Genomic DNA, 23,936 nt, shown 5'->3' with positions numbered 1-23,936 from the left:
GAACATCCTTCTCAACTCCAGCGCACATATCCCAGCTACTTAGCACTGAGACATCCCACTGTGAAAGCTGGAAAACTCAACATTAGGAGGGTAAAATAGCAACCGATAAGTTATGAGATGGGAAAGACTTGATTAAGGAAATCTACACTGTTCTACAAGTCATTAACTAAAAGGGTTCCAAGCAACCACCCTGATCTAACACTTGACACAATATGTATCTGACAGGTCTTCTCAAGTGAGTGGATGTGTGTCTATTTACCATTTCAGCACTTTTGACAAATACCATTTATTGAATTTAAACCTTGTATCTTGTTTACCATTACCTAATCTTGCAAAGCCCTGCACGGCACACCCACACATGGAACTGTTATTGCAGGTAAACATGCTCAGAAATTTTGCTAACTGAAATTGCATGTTATATAAAGTTCAAAGTAAAATTTATTATCAAAGTATATATGTCACCATATACAATCCTGCAATTCATTTTCTTGTGGGCATACTGAATAGAGTAATGATCATAATAAACTCAATGAAAGACCATTCAACTTGAGCATTCAACCAGAGTGCAGAGACGACTATCAGTGCAAATACAAAAAGGAAGAAATAATTATTTAATTGATTAATATGCAATAAGTATCAAGAACATGAGATAAAGAGTCCTTGAAAATGGATCCATTAATTGTGAGAACATTTCAGTGACAGGGCAAGTGAAATTGACTGAAGTATTCCCCTCAGGTTCAAGAGCCTGTTGGTTGAGGGGTAGTAACTGTTGCTGAACCTGGTGGTGTGAGTCTTGAGGGTCCTGTACCTTCCTGATGGCAGCAGTGAGAAGAGAGCATGTCCTGGGTTGTGGGAAGTGCGGGTGGTCCCTGATGATGGATCCTGCTTCCCGGCAACACCGTATCGTGTAGGTATGCTCAACGGTGGGGAGGGCTGCACCTGTGATGAACTGGGCCGTATCCACTACTTTTCGTAGGATTTTCCATTCAAGGGCATTGGTGTTTCCATGCCAGATTGTGATGCAGCGAGTCAATAAACTCTCCACATATCTATAGAAGTTTGTCAAAGTTTTAGATGTAATGCCGAATCTTCGCAAACTCGTAAGGAAGTAGAGGTGCTGCCGTGCTTTCTTCGTAATTGCACTGACATGCTGGGCCCAGAGATTTTAACACTAGAAGATGAGCTTTGTTGATCATAGGTACATAGAAACATTCAGTGAAATGCATTGTTTGTGTCAACAACCAACACAGTTCGGGGACATGCTGGAGGCAGGCCACAAGCGTCACCATGCTTCCGGCGCCATGCCTACATGCATTAATATTGATAGGCATCCATATTAAACATTGAGGTCGACTTTTAAAAGTTCTTGCCAATTAAACATATAAAAACTGGAATACTTTGCCTCTGACTGTACCTGAACTATGTTTTCTGCAGGTTATTCGTCGTGCTGAGACTAACATCCCAGCTGCTGCCTTAAGTTTAATTCATTTTACATCTTATGCTGACTGTATTGAATGTGATCTACATAGGAAAGTCAATGTAGGACAACTACACGATAAGGTATGACAAAACTGACATGGATTGCTGTAGCATCACTGTATTAGTGAAGTTCCTGTGAAATTTCTTTATTTGAATAAACAGATTGACCATGGAGTGGGTTAAAAGATCAGCACAACATTGTGATTCTGGCCAGTGGTGCAGTGGCATCCACGTTGGACTGCGAGGCGAATGGTCCCGGGTTCGAATCCAGCCAGTTCCTTGCACGCTTTCCATCCATGCTGGGTCAAGCGTCAAGTTAGGAGCTCAGCCTTATAATAAACAGACAAATGCTAAAGAAACGGCTCGAATGGCACAAGGCATAGTGAGGAACAATATTGAGAACTAAAGCACTAATACTGTGCTGTATTGTTCTATGTTTTTTTACCGGTGTGAAATCATTGCTGAGAAATAATTAGTCTTTTAAATAATTAAAAGGTGTGACTTCCTATATTCCACATTTTTTTGTTCATAAGTCATCAATTACAAAGAACCAGATGGTCTTGCCTAGCTTGGCCAGCAAATATGCTTTCACAATTGAACCTCAAGAGGCCATTCCTGCTTTCAGTTATGCTATTAACAGAGGAAGGAGCTATTAAAGTAATCCTCATCATCCACAAGCGGAAAATGTTGATTAGCCACTTCCATAATTTAATAACGTTTTAATAAAAATTGTGCTTGGGGTTTATCTGCTCTAAATTGGCAGAACAAAGCTCTTTTCAACTGTTCCAGCAATTGTGATGACATTTCTCCCACTACGTTGTTGGGAAGAAATTTTCAGAGTATTGATGTGATGGAGACAAAGGAATGCCAGAAATTGGTGTTAATTAGCAGTGATAATGCTGCTACCCCACAGATTCTGCTGTCTGTTCAGTGTTAGATGTTTCAAGAAATGGGGGTAATGTCAAGTGACCGCAATGCAATGTTATAGATTATACAATAGAGTGTACCTTCTGCACCCACAATAAAATGTATAAAAAGTCTTTCTCTCAGTTGCCAGCACACTGTGGCTACAACATATATATCAGCTACAATTTGCTAAGCCAACCTAAGGCTTCCATTACCTAGAAGAGCAAGTAACAGGCACACAGTGTGGTAGTGATGCACGTTCCACTCCCGATCATACACCATCCTGATTTGAAGTACATCCATCATATCTTCATATTGAAATACTTACCTTGCCAAAACTGTATGAGTAAATATATAAAAGGACATATATAAGATATCAGAGGGGGGGTAGACCACAAGACATAGGAGTAGAACCTGGCCACTCGACCCATTCAAGTCCACTCCATTTTTCCATCATGACTGATTTATTTTCCCTCTCAACCCCATTCTCCTGTCTTCTCCTCTTAACCTTTGTTGCCCTTACCTGTCAAGAATATATCAACCTCTGCTTTAAATACCTACCCCTGGCTAAAGAAAGTTCTCCTCACCTTTATTCTAAAGGGGCATCCTCGTATTCTGAGCTATGCCTATGGTCCTAGACTGCACCTCCCAATCCCGCCTGCTATTAGAAACATCCTCTCCACGTCCATTCTATCTAGGCCTTTCAGTATCTGATGGGTTTCAATGAGATTTTCCCCCCACCTCAGTCTTTCTAAACCCAGTGAGTACAGGCCCATAGCCAACAAATGCTCCCCATATATTAACCCTTTCATTCCTGGGATCATTCTTGTGAACCTCCTCTGGACCCACTGACCTGGGCAAATAGATTCTCAAGCCTACTCTACCATTCATTAAATTAGTAAACATTTGTTTGGCTTTGTCTCCACTGCAGCACGTATTTGGAGCTTTCCTCTTTGGAACAGAGGAGAATGAGGGAAGACTTCATAGAAGTGTACAAGATGATAAAAGGCATAGATAGAGTGGACAGCCAGAGACTTTTTTCCGAGGTGGCATTGTCTATATGAGAGGACATACTTTTAAATTGATTGGAGGAAGTTATGGAGGGAATGTCAGAGGTGGGTTTTTTATACAGAGAGTGGTGGGTGCACAGATTGTACTTTGGGGGTATTGGTAAAGGCAGGTACATTAGGGACATTTAAGAGATTCTTAGATATTCACATGGATGAAAGAAAAATCAATCAGGTTTAATATCACTGGCATGTGTCATGAAATTTGTTAACTTAGCCACAGTATAATGATAATGTAGAAAAAAATAAGCAAGTCAATTGCAGTAAAATATATATATCTTAAATAGTTAAATTAAAAATAGTGCAAAAACAGAAATAATAAAAAGAAAGTGAGGTAGTGTTCATGGGTTCAGTGTCCATTTAGGAAGGGGATAGCAGAAGGGAAGAAGCTGTTCCTGAATCGTAAGGATGTACCTTCAGCTACATCCTTCCTGGTGGTAACAATGAGAAGAGGACATGTCCTGGGTAATGGGGGGTAGAATGGAGGGCTATATGGGAGGGAAGGGTTAGATTGATCTTGAAGGAGTGGAAAGATCAAAGCAACAGCGTGGGCTAAAGAGTCTGTACTGTGCTATACTGTTCTATGTTTTTGTCCATCCCTAATTGCTCACAAGAAGACGATGGTGAGCTGCCATTCCTTACGGTGAAGGCACTCCCAAAGCATTATCTGAGAGGGATTTAAAGAATATAGACCGAGCGACATAGAAAGATCGGCGATGTGTTTCAAGGTTAGGAATTCCAATGAGTTCCACTCTCTGGATGAGAGCATTTCTCATTTCTGACCTGAATGGCCAACCCGCTTATCTAGAAACTGTGACCACCCTAGTTCTAGGCACTCGGGTCAGGTGATAAATGAGCTCTGTAGCTTCCCTGTCATCTTTCATTCACCATCACCACCTTATCATTGATTTTAAGGAATAGCCAATAAATTCTAATTTCACCATCAAATCCCAAATCCTTTGGTTAATGTGTCTATAGGTGTTTGTTAAGGGATCACTGCCCTACATCAAGAAGTCTCATTGACAGATCTTAATTAATTTTTCTTTTCAAATTTCTCTACAGATGCAACAGATGTTGTCAGAGATGTGTACTGTGTACGTTGGGCCATTCTGTAAGGATTTCTGTTTAAAATCTGTTAAAAGAACATTCAGAAATTGTGGTTCCATCAGTTCTGTCACTGTTACCACGGAAACATACCAGGTATGTGCAGTAATTACAGAAAGAGTAGTCTCTTCTGCTTTAGTAATTTTTGTAATAACTTTAGCCTATATATTAAACTAGAGAATAACATTGTTGCTCAGAATAATGCAGAATGGACATACACACTTAGTGGCCTTTTTATTAGGAACCTCCTAAAACTAGTAGAGTGACCCCTGAGTGTATGAACGTGGACTTTTGCTGCTGTAGCCCATTCACCTCAAGGTTTGATATGTTGTGCATTTAGAGATGTTCTTCTGCACATCACTGTTGTAACGTGTGGTTATTTGGGTTACTTATCGCCTTCCTGTTATCTTGATCCGACTTGGCCTTTCCCCTCTGACCTCTCTCATTAACAAAACATTTTTGCCCACAGCACTGCCACTCATTGGATATTTTTTGTTTCTCACACCATTCTCTGTAAACTTTAGAGACTGTTATGCATGAAAATCCCAGGAAATCAGCTGTTTCTGCAATACTCAGGCCACCTCGTCTGGCACCAGCAATCTTTTCACGCTCAAAGTCTCTGAGATCACATTCCTTCCCCATTTCTGATGTTTTATCTGCACAACAACTGAACCTCCTGACCATGTCTGCATGCTTTTATGAATTGAGTTGCTGCCACATGATCGGCTGGTTCGATATTTGCATTAAAAGAGCAGGAGTACAGGTGTACCTCATAAAGTGCCACTCAGTGTATGTTGCTTAAACATTAATCTCTAATGAAATATAGTTTATGATAGGTGCTTGTGTGTTAATGCAATTGGTTGCAATGACAGGTGGCCACGTGCCTTGGAAAGATCAGAGAGGGCAGTCTTTAACAATGCATTGCATTGATCAGCTTTTATTGCTGCAGTCCACTATTTAGAATGTATTCAGTGACTGAATCTCCACTGTTCTGAAAGGAACAAGTTCCAGAGATTCATCACTCTTTTAATATAAAAAATCTCTCCTCCTTACTTTGAGACCATGATAACTCTACAGTTCGAGGTTAGCAATTATCTACCCTGTCGAACTTTCAAAAAATTTTGTACCTTTCAATGGCATACCTGCCACCTTGTGAACAAGCATTGGTAAATCTTCACTGCACTTCATCCATGGGAAGTAAAACCTGCTTTACATGAGTAGACCAAAACTGTATAGAATACTCCAGGTGTGGTGTAATAAGATTCTTTTCATGTTCTCAAATCCTCTTGCAGTAAAGACTAACATAAAGTCACCTTCCTAATAGTCTGCTGTTCCAGCATGTTAGCTTTTAATGAAGTGTACAAGAACACCACATTACGTATATGTGACAATATTGCTCACCTCTCTCCATTTAGGGGAAAGCTCAGTATTTCCGGGGCGCTTTTTTTTTAGTAACTTTTCTGGTCTGTTGTAACCCACTCACTTGGTTTGTCAACCTCCCTTGCAGCCTGTTTGCTTTCTTCTTGCAGCTTAGAATTTGTGCCATGCCATCGTCAAACTTGGCAATGTTACATTTTGTTCCCCTTAGCCAAATCATTAATACACATTATAAATAATTGGAGTCTAAGCACTGATTCCTGTGGAACCCAGTCTAAGAAGGGCCTGCTTTATTCCTGCATCACTAATTCCAGCAGGTTATTTCCCTCTTCTTTGTGATGAGAGAATAAAGAATTTGTTTAATTCCTCTGTCGCTGCTCTATAGCCTACCATAAATTCTCCTGTCTCTGTACAAGACCCACATTAGTCTTGCTAATCTTTTCCTTTGTCCGTTCCTTCTGATTTTGTTTCCTGTTAGTTTGCCCTTGTGTTCTATTTTCCCCTTGTTTATCATTTGCTGAATTCTGGAATGTTCTTTAATTTATTGGTTTTTATACCATAAGTCGTAGGAGCAGAATTATGCCATTGGGCACATGGAGTTTGCTTTGTCACTCAAACATTACTGATTTAGTATCCCCTCTCAACCCCATTCTAATGCCTTCGCTGTAATCTTCGATGCCCTCCACTTAAAAAATCTGTAGCAATGAATTCTACCCATTCATCATCCTCTGGTCTAAGGAACTTCTTCCTCAACTCTATTCTAAAGGGATTCCCCCTTCTATTCTGGGGCTATGCCCTCTGCCCTCTGGTCCTAGGCACTCCCACTATTGGAAACATCCTCTCGAAGTCCTCTCTATCTAGACATTTCAAAATACAGTAGGTTTCAATGAGACGCCCCTTCATCCTTCTAAGCTCCAGTGAGTGCAGGCGCAGAGCCATCAAATACGCCTATGCTTTAACCCTTTCGTTCCTGGGATCATTCTCATACACCTCCTTGGGACCCTCTCCAATGCCAGCGCACCCTTTCCGAGATGGTGAATCTGTGGAATTCTTTGCCCTTTTGCAGCTGTGGAGTCTTTAAGGCAGAAGGTGATAGATTCTTGATTGGTCAGGATTGATCCTTGATTGCTCCTGTATCTTATGGTCGTATGGTCTAATAGGGGGCCCAAAGCTGCTCTCCATACTTCAAATGTGGTCTGACCAATGCCTTTTGAAATCACAGCACTTTATTCTGCTTTTATATTGTAGTCTTTTCATTTTAATGCTCTTGTCTTTCTAGCAAGTTTATAAGCATTTTCCTTAAATATAATATTTTTAATGTCTCCAATGCTGAACCACTATTCTTGCCATATTTTTGTCCCTTAAATATTATGTGTTGCTGATATTATTCCTGTATTATTTATTAGTGTTAATTTTTTCCTGTCTGCTGACATTTTGTTTAATGTAGTTTGCTGGTCTGATGTAGCTGGGGTGCCTTTCATACCTTAATCATTTTATTTATTTAGACTGAAAACCTTGGTTATGGATTGATTTATTTCATTTTTGAAATTAATTTAAATTTTAGCCATAAATAATCACCGTTTCTCTGGGGGCCCCTTTACAACACAATAAGCAACCCTTTTCTATTTTGTTGTATTAGATCTAAACTAAGCATTTTCTCAATTGATTCTATTTTCATTCAAATAAAGCAAATTGGGGAAAAAAAAGAGTAGGGACATGTTCGGCACAACCTTGTATAAGGGCCTGTATAGTGCTGTAGGTTATCTGTGTTTAGATTTAATAGTGAATCTGCACATAGTGTGTATTCCAAGAATTCATCTTTCACATTATTAGTATTAATTTGATTTCCCCAGAATGGTATTGCTATCTGAGTCATGTGTGCAAACCGGGTTGTCACTCCTGTGTTGTACAGTGGTGAGCTATATTATGAGGGTGCCAAGCTTCTAAGGAAACACAATGCTAACTTTTATCACTCGGATGGTTACTGAACACTTTGTAGCATTACGTTACGGAGAGTGGGAAAATTCTGTTGGTCTTCTGTTCCTTGGCCAATCTTACTGGAAAAAGTATTCATTAAATCTACTTAACATGATCTCTTTTACAGACTTGCTACTCTCAACATTTGGCATGGACGAGATGGACTGAAGAGCCTTTTCTCTGTGTTACAGAGTTCTTCGTCTTCTTAAGCCAATCGTCCCTGTTGGGGCATAAGCCACTGACATCAGCTTACCAGAGTCCTCAGTCCTGAACTGAAAGCTGATCAGCCCTGGGGCTTCTGATTTCACCACTGACTACACACGTCTTCTAGGCAAAGATCCTTCCTCTGCCAGGGATGAGGTCTTTGGAGCTTCTGTTGGTGTTTCTGTAGCTCTGGGGTTTTACAGGATGCAATCCCATGCCCAACCCTTCTTTCACATCCAGGCTTATGACTATCCATGGTGGAGTTTGTAGTGTTCTATGACTCTGTAAACTCACTTGGTAAACTAGTACTTGAACCCACTGAGATTGTGAAATGAACTGTGTAAATAATCATTTTACAGAAGTGAACTAAGAACTGGGTAAAGGAAATTTCAAGGAAGTGGTTCTAGCAGTTCTGTAACTTCTCTCATTTCCTTTACAGCCTTATGTGCGGGTTCAGTACAAGGTGCCTGAAAGTGCATTGATTGCTGTAGAAACACTGAATGGAAGCATTGTGGCTGGATTCCTCATTAAGGTAATAACATACAGTTCTCTCGTGCACAACAAAGTTCAAATTTCAACATAAATGTGTTATCAAAGTGCATGTATGCCACCATATACATACAACCCTGCGATTCTTTTTCTTGTGGCCGTTCACAGTAAACATGATAGAATCAATAACAAATTACACACAAAGATGGGCAAACGACCAATATGTAAAACACAACAAATAATATTGAGAATATGAGTTGTAGAGCCCTTAAAAGCATGTCTGTTGGTAGGAATCAGTTGAGTGTTAGGATGAGTGAAGTTATGTACTCTGGGTCAGGAGCCTGATGAACCCTTACAAACCCTTACTAATCCAGTGTGTTACAATATATAATACATTGCATGATTTTTTTTAAAGTGTAGGTGGTGAAAGTCTTGAATAAAAATGGAGATTGATGAAAAACTCAGCAGATGAGGCAGCATCCGTGGAGAGAGAAACAGTAAATGTTTTAAATTGAAGACTCCATCAGGAAGTGAGAGAAAGAAGGTTGTTTAAATGGCAGAGGAGGTCATTGGATGGAACAAAGAGGATGTTAGAATCAAGTTTATTATCACTGTCATAGATGACATGAAATGTGTTGTTTTGCAGGAGCAATACAGTGCAAAGACACAAAAATTACTATTATTTCCAAAAGATATAAGTGATCTGCAAAAAGAGGAATCATGAGGTAGGGTTCGTTGACCATTCAGAAATTTGATGACGGAGGAAAGAAGCTGTTTCTGAACTGTTGAGTGTGGATTTTCAGGCTCCTGTGCGTCCTCACTGATGGATGTATTCTTGAGGCACCACCTCTTGAAGATGTCCTGGGTGGTCGGGATTATGCAGTTGAGTTCTGGAGCAGATGAACTGCTGGAGGAAATCAGTGGGTGAAGCAGCACCTGTGGAGACAAAGGTACACTCGACTTTTCAGCTCGAACTGGATTCCGGTATGGCTCTTCACATGCTAGCAACAACTCTAGCACCAGGAATTTCACGGAACTTTCTTGATGTATCAGCATAACTTTGGGAAAAAAATCAGCAGAATGCTACATAAATATTGGGACAGAGAACAGCAGGAGCATTGTAGGTTGCAAGTTTGGTCAGACTAAACATCAGAATGGGAAAGAAATGTGACCTAAGTGACATTGATCATGGAATTAATGTTGGTGCTAATCAGGGTGGTTTGAGTATCTCAGAAACTGCTGATCTCCTGGGATTTTCATGCAAGCAGTCTTTGGACTTTACAGAGAATGATACGAAAAACAGAAAACATCCGATGAGTGGCAGTTCAGTGGGTGAAAATGCTTTGTTAATGAGGGAGGTCAGAGGAGAATGGACAATCTGTTTCATGCTGACAGGAGGGCGTATGTAAATAACTTGGATACGTATATTGGATGGCGGGATAGAGATACGTCTCTACCAAAGGAGGTGTAAGGCATTCCTTCCCTCCACTATCCTGCAGGTTACCCTTTGGGCCAGGTGTAGCACCTGCTTAACCAATCCCCACCCCCCCAGATCAGAGTCACGTGAAGCCATGGGGGCAGTTGGATGGTCATATGAGCAGCTCGTGCATGTCATTAGTTCTGGTTGTGTGACCACTGACACCAGGCATATAATCTCTGAAGAGTATTGATAATGGCTGGGGTCACCCGTTTGTAAAGGCACTGCCTAGAAGAAGCCAATGGCAAACCACTTCTGTAGAAAAAATTTGCCAGGAACAATCATGGTCATGGACCATGATCACCCATGTCATACGGCACAGCACACGTTGATGATGATGGATATGTATATAATTGGCCTGGATGAAAATGTGGTGGGTGCGTTAGTATGCTTGTAGATGACACATATATTTGTTGTGTTGTGGTTGGTGTAGTAGACTGGCAAAGAGTACAGTGGGATACAGATCAGTTGCAGACACGGGCAGAGAAATGGCAGATGGAGTTTAACCCAGTTAAAGGTGAAGAGTTCCACCTTGGAAGGTTAAATGTAAAGAGACAATACACTGTTCAGGGCAAAACAGTGTTAATGAGCTGATGGATCTTGGGATCCAAGTTCATAACTCCCTGAAAGAGGCTACACAGGTTGACGGGGTAGTTATGAAGGCATAGGACATGCCTGCCTTTATTAATCAAGCCATTCAGTTCAAGAGTCAGGAGGTTATGTTGCAGCTTTATCTGGCCATATCTGCAGTATTGCATACATTTCTAGTTGTCCCATTATAGGAAGGATGTCAAGATTTTGGAGAGGGTTCAGAAGAGGTTTACCAGGACGCCGTCTGGGTTAGAGGGCATGTGTTACAATGAGAGGCTGGACAAATTTGAGTTGTTTTCTCTTGAGCAGTGGAGGCTGGGGGGAGATCTGATAAGAGATTTATACGATTATGAGAGGCATAGATAGAGTAGACAGACAGTATCTTTTTCCCAGGGTTGAAATGTCTAATACCAGAGGGCGTGCATTTAAGCTAAGAGAGACTTATCTCAAAGGAGATGTGAGGGGCAACTCTTTACAGAGTGGTGGGTGCCTGGAATGTGCCGCCTGGGGTGGTGGTAAAGCCAGATACACTAGGGACTCTTAAGAGACATTTAGATAGGCACATGAATATGACAAAGGATATGGACATTGTGTCAGCAGAAGAGATTAGCTGGCGATTTGATTCCTAATTTAAATAGTCCAGCACCAACATTGTGGGCCGAAGGACCTGTTCATGGGCTGTACTGTTCTATGTTCTGTGTCCTATGACAGTAACTCAAATAACCATGTGTTACAGTATTGTTGTGCAGAACGACATCTCTGAACACACAATATGTTGATCCTCAACGTGGATGGGCCGTAGGAGGTTCCTAATAAAGTAGCCATTCAGTGTATATGGAAAAAAGAGAACAAGAATAACAGATTAACTGAACGGGTGGACTGTAATGTTAGAGTTTCAGCCTTTAATGGGATTAAATGCCAGCACAGTATAGTTTGGCCACTATGTTTTCTGCTATGTAATTCCTACATGATGTTTCTGTCACCGCAGATTCAGATTCGGATCAAGACGGTGTGGAACTACATTGTCCGTCAATGTCATGGCTCAACTAGTTTTTTTTTGGGTTCATAGTGATGATTTGGGGGAACAACATGAGGGTTAGGGGGTCGGGTTAGTGTTTAGGGACAGATATGAGGTAGTGGTCAGGGGTAGTAAATGAAGAGGAAGGGGCAAGAACTGCTGTTTGGGTCAAGATGGCATTGAGCTGCACTGTCCATCAATATTGTGGCTCAGAATTAGTTGTTTTTCTAGGTTCGCAGACATGATTTTCTGATTGTATTTTACTGGATTCTATATATCAGCTTCTGAAAGTATAAATATATAAAACTTTATCCATTATTTTGACTTAAATGTGCCTCTTTCCACACCAACCATCCTCATGTCTCTGAGTAAGTTGGATGGGATAGAGATACAGAACTAGAGCCAGAGCAAGAGAGAGCTTAAAAATAGTTAGTGCTAGAGGTACGGCCAGACCTAGGTGTAGAAATAGAGCATTCAAGCATGAATTAATTATGCGTAGACACATTTTCGAAGGAATTTTACACCTGAGGATGGAAGATTTTCCTTTCCATGTGTTTAAAATTTGATTCAGATTAAGGGCATCGTCCACTCTCCCAAACATATTCCTAACAATGTTAATGCTCAAGACAATTGAGAATTAAAACACATTTCTTCTTTCTTTCTAGGTTCAAAGACCTATGAGTGAAAAATCCTTGGATTGTGAAACAATCCTAAAGAAACTAGAGAAAGACATCACAAATCAGGCTGTTGTTTATGTGGCTGGAATTCAGCAAAGTCTGTTGACTTTGGAAGACATTGCAGAGAAATTTAGCCAATTTGGACACATTGAAGCAGTAATTTCTGTGGGTGATAAACCTAATGCAAAGAATAAGGATTGTTTTATCAGTGAGTAGATCAACAGTTCAAATTGGTCAAAGCATTTGACAATTCTGTCATAAATAAGTTAAACTGTATACCTGGGAATCGCATGCCAATATTTAGAATAATGAAAGAACCATAAAGGGTGACCATGACGAAGGGTCTCGGCCCGAAACGGCGACAGTGCTTCTCCTTATCGATGCTGCCTGGCCTGCTGTGTTCCACCAGCATTTTGTGTGTGTTGTTTGAATTTCCAGCATCTGCAGTTTTCCTCGTGAAAGAACCATAAAACTTCTTTAGGTTTACGTTAACACCCAAGTATGTTCATTCTCAAAAATGCTACCTCGGGTTGACAGAATATTGGTTTGTACCTGGTATTCTCCAGGAAGATTTCTTATCTAGTTAAGTATGAAGAGCTACCCAAGAAGAGATGCTGGGTCACCAATGTCCTCATTGCTGGTTCACTGTTGGCAGAGACTTGGCTCTTACACTGTGAAAACTTCAAAGTTAGAAACTGGCTTCTTGCTAAGTTTATAGACTAAAACCTTATACAGTCAGTGGCACACACGAAATGGCTAGAGGAACTCAGCAGGCCAGGCAGCATCTATGGAAAAAAGTAAACAGCCAACATTTTCAGGCCAAGACCTTTCATTAGTCATGTTTACTGTTACTCTTTTCCATAGATGCTGCCTGACCTGCTAAGTTGCTCCAACATTTTGAGTATATTACTTTGATTTACAACATCTGCAGATTTTCTCTTGTTTGTGATTACACTCAGTGGCAACTATATTAGGTACACTTGTACATCTGCTCGTTAATGCAAATGTCTATTCAGCCAATCGTGTGACAGCAACTCAGTGCTTAAAAGTATGCAGACATGTCTAGAGGTTCACTTGTTCAGAGCAAACATCAGATGGGGAAGAAATGTGATCTAAATGACCTTGACAATGGAATGATTGTTGGTACCAGACTGGGTGGTTTCTCAAGAACTGCTGATCTCCAGGGATTTTCATACAGAGTAGTCTAGAGTGTACTGAGAATGGTGTGAAAAACTGACAGGAAAGCAGCAGCAACTCCGATAACCACGTGTTACAACAGTGGTGTGCAGAAGAGCATCTCTGAATGTACAACACATTGAACTTAGAAGTGGATGGGCTACAGTAGCAGAAGACCACAACGTAAACATACATATTAGAAGGTACCTAATGTGAATGGCCATTCTTATGTAGAACCAGGGAATTTGGGCCACAGATAAATGAAAATCCGTCATGTTGTTAGCGGGCAAAAGGAAATCTGCTGAGGTATTTTTACTGAGGAATTCTGGAAATTAATAGTTAACTTTATAAGAGTTCGATTTTTTTAAATGTGTGAGGATAAATACTTGAAGCTATGCTGTGTTTGCTTCTTGGAATTTGAATTGTAATTCAAACCTTGTTTTGGCATTGTCTGTAGTTGAGTTGGACAATCAGGATTCAGATTTGCCTGTTGTGTATCTTGGGAACCAGCCAGAAATCCTTTGTGTTTGGAACTATTTTGGAGGAGCTACATAATAGTCTTATAAAATTATTTTTACCGTTATATTGGATTCATAGATGTGATTAAAAAGAGGTTCATCTGGCGCTAGGCTGTAGAGGGTTTTGGGACAGCATTATATTTAGAGGAATGTAGCAGCACAGAAGGGTGGTATTGGTCATGACTTCCTTGCTGAGCCCAGTCCTTTGCTGTCAGATGAAGAAGAGCAAAAATTGGCTTGTGTGGATCATAAATGTAGCATAATGACCTAATTTAACATAGCATAATGACATGACAAGTAGAGCTCAGTCTATCACAGGCAAAGCCCTCACCACCGTTGAGCACATCTAATAGAGGCCTTGCCACAAGAAAGCAAAGACCCCCCACCATTCAGACCATGCTCTTTTCTCACTGCTGCCATCAAGAAGGAGGTACAGGAGCCTTGGGTCCCACACCGCCAGGTTCAGGAGCAGTTATTACCCACTAACCTTAACTCTGAAATTATTCCACAACTTACGGACTTACTTCCAATGACTCAATTCATGTTTCCGGTATTATTTATTTACTTTGTTTTGGATGTCTTCTTTTGCACGTTTGTGTGTAGTTTTTCACTGATTCTATTGTATTTCTCTGTTCTACTGTGAATGCCCGCAAGAAAATATACATAATTTAATAATAAATTTACTTTGAACTTTTTAATTTTGTGAAGCAAATCTCATGTAATTGCTGAACTTTGTGTCTACCTTCCAGAATATGGAAACCCTGAGAGTGCCTTGAAGGCTCAGGCAGCCATGAATGGAACAAAACTGAAGAACAGTTACCTAAGTGTTCAAAGAGCACTCACTCCATACCACCTTCAGACCTGGGCCACTCAGGAATCCTACACTGCTGTCAGCCCCAGGGTATCTGACACGCCGTCTCTAAGCAGTCAGTCTTCTGAGAGGAAAAAAGAGAAGCTTTCTCAATGTGTAAGTTTCAGCTGTGCTAATTCTAAAACATTTATAAAGCCTCTAGGCTGGTTGAGGGGATGGAGCCGTCCACTATTAGCATTTCATTTTAGACTACCTCAGATCGTACTGTACAACCTTTGTGCCATGCTGTGCTTTGCCCTTGTCACTTGTACTTATTGTCCTGTTTACTCTGTGAGCTCCGTGCTCCCTGATAGCCGCTCAGTGGCCACTTTATTAGGTACACCTGTACACCTGCTCGTTAATGCAAATATCCAATCAGCCAATCAAATGGCAGCAACTCAAAGCATAAGATCATGTAGGCACGGTCAAGAGGTTCAGTTGTTGTTCAGACCAAACATCAGAAAGGGGAAGAAATATGATCTCTAGAGATCACAGAGAAAGGTGTGGAACATCAAAAAAACATCCAGTGAGCGGCAGTACTGTGGGCCAAAATATTTTGTTAATGAGAGAGGTCAGAGGAAAATGGCCAGACTGGTTCAAGTTGACAGCAACTCGAATAACCACACATTACAACAGTGGTGTGCAGAAGTGCATCTCTGAATGCATAACATGTGAAACCTTGAAGTGGACGGGCTACAGCAGCAGAAGACCATGAACATACACCCAGTAGCCCCATTATTGAACCTGCATTCACTGCAATTCAGAAGAATGAGGGGTGAGCTCCTTGAAACCTAATGAATGATGAAAGGCCTTGACAGTGTGGATGTGGAGTGGATGTTTCCTATTGTGGGAGTGGTTAAAACCAGAGGACACAATTAGGTACAGGAGATGTCTCATAAAGTGGTCACTGAGTGTTTATGACAACAATCTGATCTAGTACAAGCTCCGTATCAGCTGATTTTGTTTAAAACATGGATTAGGGTACCCACTTCACTTTTGGTGTAAGCAACGCATAATAGTAGTAAACAGAACAAAATTATTCAAACCACTTGGGCTGGGGTAGAAAACCTTAACTTGCGATTAAATTGGCCATGCAGGAGTCGCAGAGCTTTATTGATAACCTGAGATCAAAATAAATGCCATACCTTCCTCTTGTGCTGCATTTAATATCAGTAGAGCTCCAGAGAAACGTTGAAGGTTTAAAGCCTGGTGGTGCCATTCTGAAGGACCGATATAGAGTAGTAACAGGGAGTGTGGGATACAGGAGAGCAACAGATTGCAGGGAGACCAATGTAATTCTTACTTCTGGCCCAGTTGCTAAAATATGTTATATTGAATAGGAGCAAGAGGTGAAAAATGTGATACGGATTCTGGATCGACGTGTTGGACGGCTCTTCAGAGGAATACCCAGTGGCATGCTTTGTGTTGTCCTGCTGCCTGGAATAAATAGGTAAAACATACAATAAACGTTTTACAAGTCACTAATCCATTCACAATGCCACTAATAATTTTTCTGTACGCTGTTCCTGACATTTGGCTGTAGTCTAGCATATTTAATGCATATCTAAATTGTTATAAAAGACTGCCGTGTTGGCAGCAATTCACATTCTTATGATTAATGTAATTACTGTGTGTTTTTTTTAATTCTCTTGAATAACATCATCTGCCCCAACCCAAGAGTGCTGAATAGATTACAATGCTTCTACCATCCTCTTAACTAAACCAGTGTAACTGAAGCCAGGACTTTGAAAGTCTTAATATGAGATGCTGGAGAGTGAGGGTGCAGAGTGAACTGAGGAGAAACAAGGGAGAGTAAAGGAATAAATAAGTGAACGTAAGAAAACAGGAACAGGCCATTCTGTTCATCAGTATGGTCATGTCTTATCTGCCCCATCTAACTCCCCATAGTCCTCAATTCTCTGATCCTTCAAAAACGTACCTAATTCCTCTTGTAATAGCTCCAATAGTCTGACCTCCACAACCCTTGAGGGTAGAGAATTCCAGAAATGCTCTAGCCCCAGTGAGGTGTTCTTAATCACCTCAATTTGAAAGATTTTGGTGTCAGTCTCAAGGTTTGCTCAGTCTTGGTGACCAGTGGTGATACTCATTTCTTGTTTAATATTTTACGGTCAGCACAGCGGCTTTTGTAGAAATTTCTTTCTCAGGAGACATCTTGCTCGCATCAACGGCCACCATCTATGTCATATCACGGACAGCAAGAGGTAGATATTTTGAAAAACTCGACACAAGTGAACTTAGTTGGCATTCTCCCCTTGTAACTATATTCCCTCATTTGAGATTCTCTCACTAGTCCCTATCATTTTCCCTTTGTATATTTAAGGAAAGTCACCTATCATTTTCCTTTAATTATTAAAAACTTGATTTTTTTAAAGGGCCTTTGTACAGTTTTATTCTAACTTATTCATTTCTTTTTGTTTAATATAGTGATCACTGCTCAGCGCCTGGACTCTGCCTTCTCGAAATAAAGCAGATTTCTTAAAACTGAATGTTCAGTATGGATTCACAACACTACAGCTTTGATGCCAACCATTAACTGAATGGTTAAAAAGTGAACATAGTTCTTGGATCACATGTGTACAGTTGAATTATGTCAACAGCCGTGACTGAGCCAAGAAAGCTGCTTATAAGTATTTTTTTAAGCAATTAAACTTTTATAAAGGAAAGTTTCAAGTGTGAAAATAATCCAAGTCCATTTGGGTTATGTTATGGCACCAAGTTCTCTTGGTCAGAAATCAGAAATTCCAGTCACCCCATGGCCAGATCATGCCAGTTTTAGGTTATGTTGTGCAGAAAATATTCCATTTGCTGCCAATTTTGACAGTATTTGAGCAGGTCTCAATGCATCTCTCCTTTCCCACTGTGGAATGATTTGTATTATGCCTGTTGCTACAAGTTTGTAACAATTCCACAGACATTTGTAGTCTGTGTAGTATTTTACGCATCCTGAATCTCATTCTATTTTCACAGTCTGCATTTATATTGGTTTTGTATTTGAAAACACTGTCATGTATTGTGCATCTTTGTTTCATTTTCTGACATGAATATTTATCTATTTTGTGGAGTGTACAGTTATTTGTATATCTACTAACAAGAACAGTTTTTGAGAAGAGGAAGATTATGTTCAACTTTATTCCAAACTTCATTTTCAGAATTGGCCTCTTGGTAAATGGTATATCAGTGTGTATTGGTGAGATCAGACGTAGATTGGGAGACCGCTTCACTGAGCGTCTAAGCCCCATCCGCCAGAAAAACGGGGATCTCCTAGTAGCCACCCATTTTAATACCACTTCCCATTCCAATAACGCTGTGTCCATCCATGGCCTGTCATGATGAGGCCACACTTAGGCCAGAGGAACACCTTGTACTCCATCTGGGTAGCCTCCAACCTGATAACATGAACATCAATTTCTCAAACTTCCAGTAATCCCGCCCACCCTCACCATTCCCCATCCCCTTTTCCCTCTCTCACCTTATCTCCTTGCCTGCCCATGACCGAGACTCCCCCCTTCTCCAGCCCTCTACCTCTTTCACCAATCAACTTCCCAGTTCTTTACTTCATCCCTCCCCCTCCCAGTTTCACCCATCACCTTGTGTTTCTCTCTCTCCCCAACCTTTGAAATCTACTCCCCAGCTTTTTTTCTCCAGTCCTGCTGAAGGATCTCAGCCCGAAATGTCGACTGTACTCTTTTCCATAGATGCTGCCTGGCCTGCTGAGTTCCTCCAGCATTTTGTGTGTGTTTCTTAGCAGCTCGGTATCCCTTAATCTGTTCTTAAATCTAAATACATGGAAAATCATCAAAATATTGTTCTAAAATGATGAAGATGGCTTTTGGCACATTTGCCTTCATTTAGCCCGAGGGTGGTAAATCTGGGGAATTTGTTGTCACAGGCAGCTATGAAGCCAGGTCATTGGGTATATTTAAGGCAGAGGTTGATAGGATCTTGATTAGTCAGGGTGTATAAGGTTGTGGAGAGGAGGCAGGAGATTGGGATTGAGAGGGAGATGGATCAGCTATGGTGAAATGGTGGAGCAGACTTGATGGGTTGAATGGCCTAGTTCTGCTGCTATCCCATGTCTTATGGTCTAATCATTTGGGCATTGAGTATAGAAGTTAGGATGTTGTGTTACAGTTGTAACAAGCTGTGGACAAGGACACATTTGGAGTACTGTGTTTCATTTTAGTCATCCTGCTAGATGAACAATGCCATTAACCCAAAGAGAGTGCAGAAAATATTTGTGAGGATGTTGCTAGGACTCAGTGGGCTGAGTTAGAGACAGATTGAGCAGGCTAGGAGGTAGGAAAATGAGAAGTGATCTTACAGATGTGTGTGAAATCATGAGGGAGTAGATAGGATGAATGCACATGGGGTCTTTTTCCTAGTGTTGAGAAACCAAGAACTAGAGGGCATGGGTTTAGGGTGAAGTAAGAAGATGTCTATGAAGGTTCTCAGTCATCCAGGTCATTGTATATCAAGCAGTAGTAAATCAAGGCAGCTGGACTTGCTGTGTTGCCGAGAAAGCGTTTCGCCATGCATCCGGGAGGCTTCTTCAGTTCTAATCCATGGTGGGTAGTGAACAGAGGGGTGGGGTACACCACCTATCAGCTACTTACAATGCAGTCCTAACATCTTTACCCCGGTGTCTCCACAACAGTTCACACCTCCATTCATGCAAAGATAAGATTAATGACCCTCTCATTACCTCTACGACTCTTAACAACCCTCATGGGATCGCTATATCTTCAAATAGTTTCTTCAAATCTTCAAAAGTTTATAAACCGGAAAGCTACCCACCATGGATTAGAACTGAAGAACCCCCTCAGATGAGTGGTGCAATGTCTTCTAGACAACAGCAAGTTCAGATGCCTTGATTTACTACTGCTTGATGTGAAGGACGATTTAATGGAACTTGAGGTGCAATCTTTTCACCCAGGGGATGTTCTGTATATGGAATGAGTTGCTAGAGAAAGTGGTTGAGACATTAACAGCATTTAAAGGGTACTTGGACTGGTACATGGATCAGAAAGGTTTAGAGGAATATGGAACTAGCTTAGCTAGGCATCCTGGTCAACACGGACTGAGCCGAAGGGCCCAAATCAATCACACAACATGCTGGTGGAACGCAGCAGGCCAGGCAGCATCTATAGGAATAAGCACTATCGACGTTTCGGGCCGAGACCCTTCGTCAGGACTGAATCAATACTGTTTCTCTGCGACTCTAATATATGTGCAGAATATTTAATTTGGAACTATCATTTGCAAGTGAATTTCAGAATTTTGACCTCATCTAGTAGAAATTAGACCTCTTCACCGTGCTTATAGCATGTTGTCTCAGGTGCTTACAGTTATGCAATGCACAGTTGTAGCTTCAGCAAAGCTGAAACTTCATTGTCGTGTGTGCCTGGTCTTCTGCCAACATGGCCCTTATCAAAACAAAGACAGTGCCGAAATGCTTAGTGGATCAGGTGATGCCTATGGGGGGAGAGAGCTGACACTTCTGCTCGGAGTCTTCATTACAACAAGAAAACTGAGGTAGAGAGGAAGGTGGAGGTGTATCTGAAGGTGCAGATCAAAAGATCTCACAACAATTAAAGGAACGATTAACTTTGTTGTCACAGGTGCATGGAAATGTGTTGTTTGGGCCAACAACCCAGCAGTCCAAGGATTGTGCTGCAGGCAGACAGCCAGTGTCACTGTGATTCCATAATTTACTAACCCTAACCCTAACGTTTTTGGACTGCAGGCGGAAACCCACGCAGCCACAGGATGTGTACAAACTCCCTACAGGCAGAAGCAGGAATTGAACCCTAATCGTACAGCTGGTGCTGTAATGTGATACACTACTGTGCTTTAAGAGGTGGCAGTTTCAACAAAAACAATTTGGAACGCATCAGATTGAAAGAGAAAAGTAGATCACACCAGTGAAGGAGTCAAAGTAAATTTATTATCAAAGTACAGGGTACACTTTTGTTACCATATTATGACCCTGAGATTCATTTCCTTGCAGACCTTTACAGAAAAATAAAGAAATAGAATTTATGAAAAAATATAAATAGCAAAGACTGGCATAGGGTGGTTGATGATCAAGAGGGGTGAAATGGGTCAAAATGCATTTCTGTTGGAAGTCCCTCAACCTGAAACATTGACTCCTTCTCTCTCACCACCGATGGGAGCCTGACCTGAAGAGCTTTTCCACCACATCTACTCTTTTTGTTTTGGATTTCCTGCTGCTGTCATGTTTTGACTCCAAACGCCTTGCATTAAACATCACGTATGAGAGGAGTGGAGAAGTGAGGAAGGTTTCAGCAGGTCATGAGGTTAAAAGTGGTGTAGAAATAAAACTTGTGCTATCTTTGGCCTCCAGCACCTGGTGGCCACTCATTTTAGAGCTGCTGGCTGGATAGATTCTTAAATAATCCAGCAGCACGTGTGCTGGTGCCACATTAAGTAATATAGAACTATCATAAAATAAGGAGGGGCTGGGTGAATGATTAAAATAGACGATGTAGGTTTAAGCAACATCTTAGAGGCAGAATGTAGTAGAGAAGCAGAGGCATTGTGGAATGTATTTTAGAGCTTGCACTCTTGGCACCTGAAGGTAAAGTGGCTAAAGATGGATCAGTTACATTTAGAAGTCATTGGAAGGTCAGAATTAAAGATGTGTAGTTATCTTGCAAGGATACAGGAATTTACTAAAAGGACCCATGGGTGAAACCATGCCCAGTCTTCACAAACTTCTAATTTTGGTTCGTCCATCCGGTTGGGTGTGGTCTTTCCTTGATTCTATTGTGTTTCTTGGATTTACTATGTATGCATGCAAGGAAGTGAGTCTCAGGATGACATATACATATTTTGATAATAAATTTACTTTGAACTTTCAAGCCATGATAGGAAATCAAGATGGTGATTAGGAACCCGTGGAGATCAGACTGACATTGAATGATGCTTAAACTTACTTCAAGTGTTAGTACTTGGACAGCAGAGTTTTGGATGGTCAGAGTACAATTGAGGCCAGATAGGGATGGGCTGGAATAGTGAAGTCTAGAGATGATGAACAGGGCTTCAACAGTAGTTGAATGTCTTAGTAGTGAAACTAATAAATATATGGAGTATAAAGTTCACCTTTAGGGCCCATTTCTCTTCTTAACTCCAGAGAGCAAGGCAAAGCACTTCCAACTGTTGACCATCCCAATTCCTTTGGCAACCAGTAGCGTTGACAAGTGCAGATTTATTATTATATTTGTTTTACTCAAACTATACTACATCTTTGTGAAGTCAGGAATATCCAATACAATGTGCAAACTTGGATTGTTTTAGTGATGTTTTAGCTAGTGTTTCTAAAGAAGACAAGTCTGATATGACATTCTGTGATCAGGCACATCTCAGGACCTGATGTCTTTTGAATTTGGTGCCATTAGTTTGCAGAAATCAGGAGAATGCAGGGCAGCACAACTCAAAGGGCTTATTCCAAGCTATACCTCAATAAAAAATAACTAAATACATGAATACCAATATGTATTTGCAATATAAATAACATTATAAAAAGTGGTTTAAAGAGTCTACAGTGCAGTGAAGTGATGGGAGTAATAGAGGGAGGTTGGAGGGTTAACTAGAATAGTTGATCAGATTAACAGCATGGGGGGTGGAACTTTAAGTTGGCATGAAGTTTTTGCTTTATAAAAATCTACTGCTATGGAGATTGTGTGTGGGGGGGGGCAATAAAATGCACAGAACTCAACTAGTTTACCAAGGTCAACATTGCAGGCACCTGGTTCACGGTGGGAGGCCACTCAAGAGATTTGCTTTGCAAACTGGCAAGGCAGTTCTTTGGGCAATTTCTGAGAACCAGTATTTTCTGTGGTTTGGCAACACCCCAAAGGTGTCTGACTGAAGAGTTACAACCTGAACCCATTCTTCAAGCTATTACATGGCTCTTGACATTCCACCTCTATGCAACCTGTAGGAAAGGGCCAGAGAAATGAGTGAGATTAGAGTGGCCCTTCACACTTTACCTCCACCTAGATGCATCAAAGATTATTCGATAAACATCTGCACAGAATAGTAAAATGTGGTTGGAAAGAAAATACTTGCATTCCATTCAGGAACATTACAAGCAATGAAATACTTATAAAGAAATACTGGAAAGGTGCCTGTCAGTACTAATATGGCCAGATCGTGCAAGTAGCAGTGAGATAAATGTGTGTTAGTTTTAATGGATGATGGGAAGGTAAATAAGGGCATAAAAATAGGAGCAGAATTAGGCCATTTGACCCATCAAGAATGCTCTACCATTCCATTGTGGCTGATTATACCGCTTAACACCATTCTTCTGCCTTCTCACCATAACCTTTGATTCCCTTGCTAATCAAGAACTATTCACCTCCACTTTAAGTATACCAAATGACTTGGCCTCTACAGCCATCCATGGCAATGAATCTACATATTCAACATTCTGGCTAAAGAAATTCCTCTTTATCTCTATACAACAGGGACATCCTTGTAATCTGAGGATGCACCCTCTGGTCCTTTCATCCACTCTAAATAAAGCAGAAATCAGCCAGGACATAACACGAGCTGTGGGATTTTTTAAGTGATCACTTCATATAAGAAAAAACTTGCATTTAATTTTTCACCTGACAGAATGCTCCACACCATCACGAGATTTCATCTACTCCAAAAAGAAACCACTATTCATATAAATAAATTCAGATCCCATATTATTACGTTCAAGGAAATAAATTAAGCCCTTAACCGGTGAGGATAACAAGTGACAATTGGCTATGATGCATGCCAGGAGGAGATTCCAGTAAGAATAGTGCTGGTTGAAATGTAAGACATAGGCTTTAGTCCCTTGCACCTGATCTATTTTTGGGTACAACATGGATCACAGCAACTGGTTCTGTCCCATCTCCAATCAAAATGTGTTTTGAAAAGTCCCTCACCTCGCACCACGTAGTCTTCATAAAGTATTAAACACAAGAGATGCTGGAGATTCAGAGTATCAC

At 40.8% G+C, this 23,936-nt stretch overlaps 1 protein-coding gene across 4 annotated transcripts in view; it reads left to right on the top strand.

Annotated features, from left to right (window-relative positions):
- Positions 1-18,044, top strand: part of LOC140735331 (RNA exonuclease 5-like) — a 57,643-nt gene extending 39,599 nt beyond the window's left edge. For all 4 annotated transcript variants that reach the window (XM_073060254.1, XM_073060252.1, XM_073060253.1 and 1 more), the window contains 7 exons: positions 1,435-1,560; positions 4,515-4,652; positions 8,554-8,646; positions 12,355-12,574; positions 14,810-15,027; positions 16,251-16,360; positions 17,356-18,044. In XM_073060254.1, coding sequence (XP_072916355.1) covers positions 1,435-1,560; positions 4,515-4,652; positions 8,554-8,646; positions 12,355-12,574; positions 14,810-15,027; positions 16,251-16,360; positions 17,356-17,410 — 960 coding nt within the window. In that variant the 3' untranslated portion in view covers positions 17,411-18,044. The remainder of the gene's footprint in view (positions 1-1,434; positions 1,561-4,514; positions 4,653-8,553; positions 8,647-12,354; positions 12,575-14,809; positions 15,028-16,250; positions 16,361-17,355) is intronic.
- Positions 18,045-23,936: the final 5,892 nt, after the last annotated feature.

The sequence above is a fragment of the Hemitrygon akajei genome, chromosome 11, assembly GCF_048418815.1.
Source record: "Hemitrygon akajei chromosome 11, sHemAka1.3, whole genome shotgun sequence".
Lineage (NCBI taxonomy): Eukaryota > Metazoa > Chordata > Chondrichthyes > Myliobatiformes > Dasyatidae > Hemitrygon > Hemitrygon akajei.
This window is presented reverse-complemented; position numbering and strand designations above follow the sequence as displayed.